Source organism: Thermobia domestica, chromosome 4, assembly GCF_964235325.1.
Source record: "Thermobia domestica chromosome 4, izTheDome1.hap1.1, whole genome shotgun sequence".
NCBI lineage: Eukaryota > Metazoa > Arthropoda > Insecta > Zygentoma > Lepismatidae > Thermobia > Thermobia domestica.
The window spans coordinates 259,924,670-259,932,552 of record NC_137457.1 but is presented as its reverse complement, the minus strand read 5'-3'; the positions used below and the strand labels follow the sequence as shown (position 1 = coordinate 259,932,552).

Genomic DNA, 7,883 nt, shown 5'->3' with positions numbered 1-7,883 from the left:
CGTTGTAAATTACAATCCTTTAGATTTCTGATAGCCTATCAGGGTATGTTTAGTATCGTACAGTTTGTCTTTAAACGAAGTTTTTTAAGAGCTATTACACCAGGTTTGTGAAATGTACATTCATCGACAGAATAAAATACATTATATGCTAGTTACTTTTGTCGATAAATTGTACAATCAAAACTTGATTTCTCACTGCTACATTTTCCTTTGCCTATAACTTTTAAATTATTAGAAAAGGATTATCTGTAACGTACAAAGAGTTAAATGCTAGTTTTTTGCTATTTTTTAGCAACAATAACAAGAGACTGTATGCATTTCATAATTACATTTATTCAAATGATCTCACATTACAATTTAGTGAATTATCTCAATATGTGTTCCATTTATAAATAGGTACAGATATCACTTGAGTCGAATCTTGTCATGTATGGGTTTACAAAATCCAAAACAAGTAAGCAAAGCTTTTTAAACACAAAAAAATCTTGAATCAGTCTGTTCTAAACTTTGTCGTCAGATTATAAGTAAACACTCACACTACCATTCAGAGAGAAACACATACTCACATATTACTCACAAATAAATTAACAACGATTACATTCATACACGTGCGCAACATGTGAGCAATTAAGGTATCAGTTCGTAGATTAAGCTAGATTTATTCTTATAAGAGGTAGAAACTTTATTAGGTCTGGACTCAACTTCATCCATCCTCAACGGCTAGATCAGGTGAGATTGGATGAGATTTAGAAGAATCATAAGATGGCATTAGACTGAACTTCACGGCAAATGAGTTTACGTCTACAATACCTCGTCTTGCTTCTATTATTTGTCTAAATGTTACTGAATTAAGGTGTATATAAATACACTTTCAATATGGTTCTTCCCTTCCATCTACTTGGAGATCCTTTCACTTTTCGTTTGTTGTACCTTCTTCCCTTTCACCTCTACTCTCCTACACATCTACATGAACGGTTCTGTGCAGGTTTATTTATTTGTATGTGTCTTTATCCGTAAGTTTACTTGTTTACTTGATTTCTTTGATTCTCATTTTCTATCTCCTCTGTTTTCTTCTTCTTCTGTTGTCTTTCCCCACTCTTCTTTCTAGTTTAGTCTTCTGTAAACAGCAGAAGGAAAGAAGAATTGAAGAGGAGTGAGAAGGAAAATCGAAGTCAAGAAATGCAGAGATAAGCACATTTTCATGTGAAAGTATATGCAGAAGTTCACGCGTGCAGACGGAACAAAGAAAAATGAAAGGATCTTCAAATGGCATATAATGCTTGAACGTCCAAATTTCCTACCGGAAGGACATAGTGTCCTACAGGTAGTACTCACATAAACTATGAAAATGAATGGTTTCTCGTACTACCAGGAGTATGTAATTGAAAAAAAAATGAAATGAAATCTTTAAGTTTTACGTCCCACGGTTATGCCGGTTAGGCTAAAGGAGACGGTGATAATGAGAGATGAGTGAAATGGTGGAATGAAGAAAGTGGGAGGAAACGGGAGAACCCCGAGAAAACCCACGAGCACGGTGTTTGTCCACCACAAAGTTCACTTGGCGGGGGCTGGGATCGAACCCGGGACCCCAAGCACCAGAGGTGAACGCTCTACCACTGAGCCACCGTGCCCCCGGAGTATGTAATTGAATTTCAATATAGAAGGTATAGATAACCTCTAGTGAGAACCTTAATGGAACAGTTTCATGTCAATATTACCGTGTTACCAGCTTTGAAACGAGGTACGTTCCAGAACACGTGAGTGCATGTACTTTATTACATTTACTTTATAAATAAGTATAGTATAGGTTATTTATACCCAAATGCGGTGTATATCCTTCGCAAAAATATTCGTAATATTACAGTTTGAAAATATATTGATATATTTCTTATTATTTATTAACTCTAGTAATTGTATGGCTGAATTGTAACTAATAAATACATTTGAGAAACTTAGAATAATAAATTATAACAACATATAGCAACAACAAAATATTATAATAGCAACATATAATAATGCTTCCGTCCTGCTTGCACGATAATTCCGTTCTACGAGCAGGCTATAGCATTGTCCTAGCGGAGGAAAAGAGTTTGGACGTTGAATCAATAAAGAAAGGACCCCTCGGAGACGTCTTTAATAATGAACAATCTCTTGGAGGTAGTGTTTCGGTGCTAAAACGTTTAAAATCAAATGCCTTTGAAATATCTATTAGCATTAGCTTAGTAGAACTTGTGACTATCCTACGATAAAAGATTTAGGTCGACTTCAACCGCATTCAAAATCTCATTTTTACTGTGATTAAAGAGATAATAAATAGCGTAATGTCCAAATGGAATGCAGATTAAAGAAACGTTCCACCTCTAACCTTCATTCAGTTGATATGTAGAAATATTATCTGTTACACACAATTGTTATTGTTGTTGAATAAGTGTTTTAAAGAGTTAGAATTTTGATAAACTATAACACAACACCACCATTACTCAATCCCTAATCAAGTCAAATAATTCAGTCCCAGGACAACCATGAATAGAATTTGCCAATCAAATACACTGAATTAATTTAATCACTGTTGCTGAATCGACCTCACCTACACAATTGGAGTCAGAAGTCTATTGAACGAGTATATTGACACGTGTTTAGCACCAAATGATTTGATGCAAGTTGTTCGAGATGATTCTTGCTTATTGTAGAGAGAGTGCAGAAAAATATTAGCCGGGGTCTTGAAGAACATAGCACAATCTATAACTAATATCCCTCTTTTGAAAGCTTTTACAACAAAAATAGAGTTAATGATATATATGATTTTCTGAGGTTCCTAAAGACTGAAACCTTCTAAAATATGTCGTAAAATTTACCAATCAGTAAAATTTATCACAATGCCATTAAAAGCAACAATCTATGTCTTAGTTTTAGTTTTAAAGGATCTTACTCCATAAACGCCTAGCAATATTAGTTAAATTAACCAGGTTTCCTTCCGGTAACAAGGAAAGCAAACAAATCAAACTTGCAAATTACTATGAAGTTTAGAATCAAAGCCAGTTCAACCCAATTCCCCTTTAAGTTCTTTACATAACAATTATTTTAAGTTTTCAGAATTGTTTCAGATTCAAAAATTCATTAGAGCGATTTTTAATAAATTCTCCTCATTCCGACCTAAAATTGTCTACTAAGCAGAATTTTTAAAGAATTACACTTAGATCAAATTTACAAATTCTTTCACCAATACCGCTGTTTATGATTTTATAAATAAATAATCAATAAAATTTAATTGCAATTGATTAATAATATTGTCTATATGGAGAAAGCATTAATAATGTCGCCATTATGGAGAAAGCATTATGAATTGGTTTGGGTTTTAAAGTAAACCTTATTTTCATCACAATCTATAAACCTGACAAACATTTAGTTTATACATTTTTGTTCCTTGCGCTTAATAATCAATGGTAATTTTAAACTATTACTGGGTACCTTCATACTCGGGTATACCTAAATGAACTCTGATTTCGTTGATTTGTTTTATAAATATCAAACAAAAAATTTCATCCTAACTTAGATTACTTTAACAATTACAGAAAAGTAAATAACCAGAATGAAAGAATCCTACAATAACTAGTAACCAAAATTCTTTCAAGAAACAATAAAATAAAATACCTAAATTTTATAGAATATCTTTTAAAATTATCTACGTTTTGTTTATCTTGTAAAATTAAAAAAAAAAACTTATTATAGCTGGGTTTAATACTAATATTCAAATGCAGTAGAACATTTAGGACAGTGTTTTTTTCGAGAAAGACGTTTCACGCTTTATCATTAAAGTCTAAAGTGTTTTTATTAAGGGAAAATATCTGTAAATTTTCTTGTTTTGTTAAATCTTCTTACGTTGGGTAAAATAAATAGCGTAAGGAACAGAAATGTTAAAAATCAAGATTTTCATCTGATAACTAACTATTACTTACAAAGTTGCCAGTTACTCTTATATATTGTTTATTTGGCGCAACTTGACGAATTGACAAATAATGCAGCTATGATAAATATCTGAAAGATGCTTCCCACTTTGTATCTTTGTCCTCGTCTTCTAAGTGTTTGACCACTATAGATGTCAAATTTTATATTTGTGTTGGTTCATATATTATTTTTAAACTGGTAAAAAAGAAATAACGGGTCCACAGAAACACTTTCTGAAGATTATTTTAAATTCTAATAATACACTATGTAAAAGCTAACACCATAATAACAAGTAAATTAATACCCGAAAGGGTTTACCTGATACCCAAGGCTAACGAAACTTGCAAGCACTTGCTTCATACGAAAGTTATATTTATTACAGAGGTCTACACCGGTCCCACGACAGATTCTAATAACAACGCATAAAGAACTTCGGATTGTAAGTCCCATAATTACATTTTTCCTGTACCTTTCCGGGTTGTTTTTAAGAACCATTGAAAACACATCACCTCGGGAAGAAAAGCAGACATGGTCAAATTCAATTTTCTACGACTAGTGAATTTGTTACATTTCTACTATCCTCATATTTTAGATTCACAGACAAGAGAAAGTCATTTTAATGAATCCAATCCATGCAGATCTCCAATGTATTAACTGAAACCGCTACCAAAAATATTTCTTCCTTTGGTACTCTTCATTTTCTTTTAAGGAAGTAATTACAGTATCTCGGAGCACAGAGCACATGTTGCACACGTGTATGATAACAGAACATAAACCGCTTAGGTATCATCCGTATCTCCTGTAAATATCAATGGCCTTCTTAACAACCTGAAACAGTTCGTTAACACGGTCTTCGTTCGATGACTGTTCTTTGATGTCCCTACCCCAACCCGTGTTATGTGGAGCATGAACAGGGATTTGGATTTTATGATACGCAATAGCTTTCCATAAGAGAGCTAAGATGTAAATTGAGAAGTATACACCAAAGTATAAGGGAACAAACCACAACTTTCTGCTGTATGAGAAATACGAATATGTAGGACGGTGTTTATGCTTCTTACCTTCATGATGCATCTCGTGATGGTGCATGTCATGGTGCATCATGGGATGATGGTGTTCTTCATGTGGAGGATGTTCATATAGTTCCTCGTGTTTGTGTTCTTTGTGTCCATGTTTGTGGTCGTCGTGTTCCACGAAGTACCAACTGAGATCATGGTGTTCTGGTTTCATATGATGTTCTGGCTTCATGTGATGTTCTGGTTTCATGTGGTGCGCGTCTCCCATGTGCATTGGCATGTGTGGTTCTTCATAGTACCCAAAAGACTTGTAACTGCTATGATCTTCGTGTTTAGGGGGAGCGTAACTTCCCATATGGTGTTCATGATGATGAGGTGGTGCTTCATGGTGATGTGGGGGAGGTTCATGGTGAGGTGGTGGACCTTCATGATGAGGTGGTGGTGGCCCGTGGTGTTCTTCATGATGCATAGGGTGATGTGGTTCATGATCAAAGATGTCATGGTGATCGGGTGGTGGAGTGTAACTGTACATTTCATGAGGGTGCATTTCAGGATGCTTCGCAGACCCATGTTCCATGTGATGTCCTTCTGCTGGAGCAGGCATGTGGTGCCCCATGTCTGCTGGCTTATGGGTCATATGCATTTCTTCCTTTTTTGGAACAGTGAAATCTGAAAAGCCATGAAATGAGTCCATCATAGGAGTTGGTTTGGGACTTCCGTGAGTCATCATTTGCGATTCTGTTGGTTTCATTTGCATGTAGTCGTATAAGCTAGCTCGTCCATCTGAAGTATCCCCCTTGCGTTCCGTTGTAAGACTTCTGGCCGTTGTCTCTGCCTTAGGAGCATCATTTCTTCTCTGAGCAGAGTCGTAATAAACTACATAGGCATCATTACTAGGACCGCTGCTGGTGTAACTGGAGCGGTGATTACTAGCAGGGCGACGACTGTAACTTCGAGCTTGACTGTGAGACGTCGTTATTATCAGTAGAATAAATATGTGAATCGACCTCATGACCTGGTATAACGAGAAAGGAAAAAATGCAATGAAATTTTAATCTTTAAAAAAAGTGCATTAGAAAATAATAATATTCCATTACTTATACAATATTGTTAGCATTTAACAAATAAAACACTCAAAAATGAGACACATCAATCTATAAATCTTATCGAGCTCAACAAAACAATATATGTCAGAACAAAACCTCATGCATAGTTTTCTAGGAAATCGATAGACAATTTTTTAACCCTAAAAATTGATACTGTACAAGAATTGTGCCCCCTAAGTGATACTGAAGTATCCATCATTAAGAGTCTTCATCCCGGCGAAATTAAAATACCGTTAATTTTACAGTAGGTATGTGATATCTTCAAATAGATAAAAGATAATCGAAATGTGGAACAAGAGCACGCTAGACAATATTATTTTACATGAGAAACCGTTATCAGGACTCACTTATCTGCTTTCGATTTCGAGCCATTTTGAAAATCGGCATTTATTTTCGCGTTTCTAAACAGCTGAAAACGGAAAGCCGCTAGATGACTTGTGATAACGGTACCTCACGCAAAATAATATTGTCTAGGGCGCTCTTGTTCCATATTTCAATTATCTTTTATCTATTTGAAGATATCACTTAATTACTGTAAAATTAGCAGTATTTTAATTTCGCCGGGATGAAGACTCTTAATGTCTTCACTATGACATAAGCATGACAACAGTGTATAATATTACTATATACAAGGCCGGATTTAGGGAAGATGAACCCCGCCATTGTAAATATACACTGTCTAAAATGAGAAGCTAGCAGGGAAAATAACATTACTTTCATTAGCATTCTGTACGATTCAAGTATCCATCATATTACAAGTGTCCATGATTAAAGGAATTCTTGATCTAAAGCATGAAGCTAATTATAAACTGAAAATTACATCGATAGAACGCGGCCGTGGCTTAGTTGGTAAAGCGTTGGCTTTGCATTCGGGAAGTTGTGGGCTTGATTCCCGAGACGAGATACTGAGCATTTCCAGAACAATTCCTCATTCACACAACACACCACAGATGCTTAAAAACATTTAAAAGATTCGGATTTAATTCAAATGTATTGGTTGTTATTGGTGCAGCCCTAGTTAGAAAATTCTGGATCCGACCCTGGCTATATATATATCGAGTTCTTTAAATATGGCGCCTACAGACTACAGAGCACTATTCTACAACGTCAAAATTCAGCGAATATATATTTAAAATATTGTATACTTTTTGGGTCCTTGTGTGGATACCTGAATTGCAGTATGTGACAAAGTTGCAAATAAAAAAGATATAACGTAGATCTATCAATCCATCAAATAGCTACATCGATTCTTTTTAGATGGAAGTTAAAATGGATAGACATATTTTTATGTATTTCTTTATTATGTTAGTCTTTTCGTGATTTCTGTTACCTATAATTTCCAGAGTATAAGAACTACACCTTTTTATATGTTTTGTTCGATTTTTTTTAAAAAAATATGCAAAATATGTAGGCCATTAGCGTTTCTCGTCATGGAAACAAATAGCCTAGTTACTAGTGTCCCCATTGAACTATGGTACTTGTACCGATTATGGCCCGGGTCCCTAATATGGCCCACCCACCATATCTCTGCAAATTTACGTTGGTGTTACTAGATGACAATATAAACTATGTCCTCTGAGCCGCTCAAATATGTTTACGCTTGTCATGAGGACATAGTTTATAATGTCATCTAGTAGCACCAACGTAAATCTGCAGAGATATTGTCTGTGGGCCATATTAGGGACCCGGGCCATAATCGGTACAAGTACCATATAACAACCAATCAATTGAAACCGGAAATATTATTTAAGCCATTTCCGGTTGGAACAGAAAGATAACGACGATAATGGAACTTGTTCTTGTAACTCTAAATTCA

The 7,883-nt window shown here is 35.0% G+C and overlaps 1 protein-coding gene across 1 annotated transcript; it reads right to left on the bottom strand.

The window, feature by feature from the left end:
• Positions 1-4,731: 4,731 nt before the first annotated feature.
• Positions 4,732-5,973, bottom strand: LOC145683110 (uncharacterized). The gene has a single exon (XM_081754470.1). It carries the CDS (start codon positions 5,971-5,973, stop codon positions 4,732-4,734), a length of 1,242 nt encoding a protein of 413 aa, XP_081610596.1.
• Between the last annotated feature and the right edge of the window lie 1,910 nt (positions 5,974-7,883).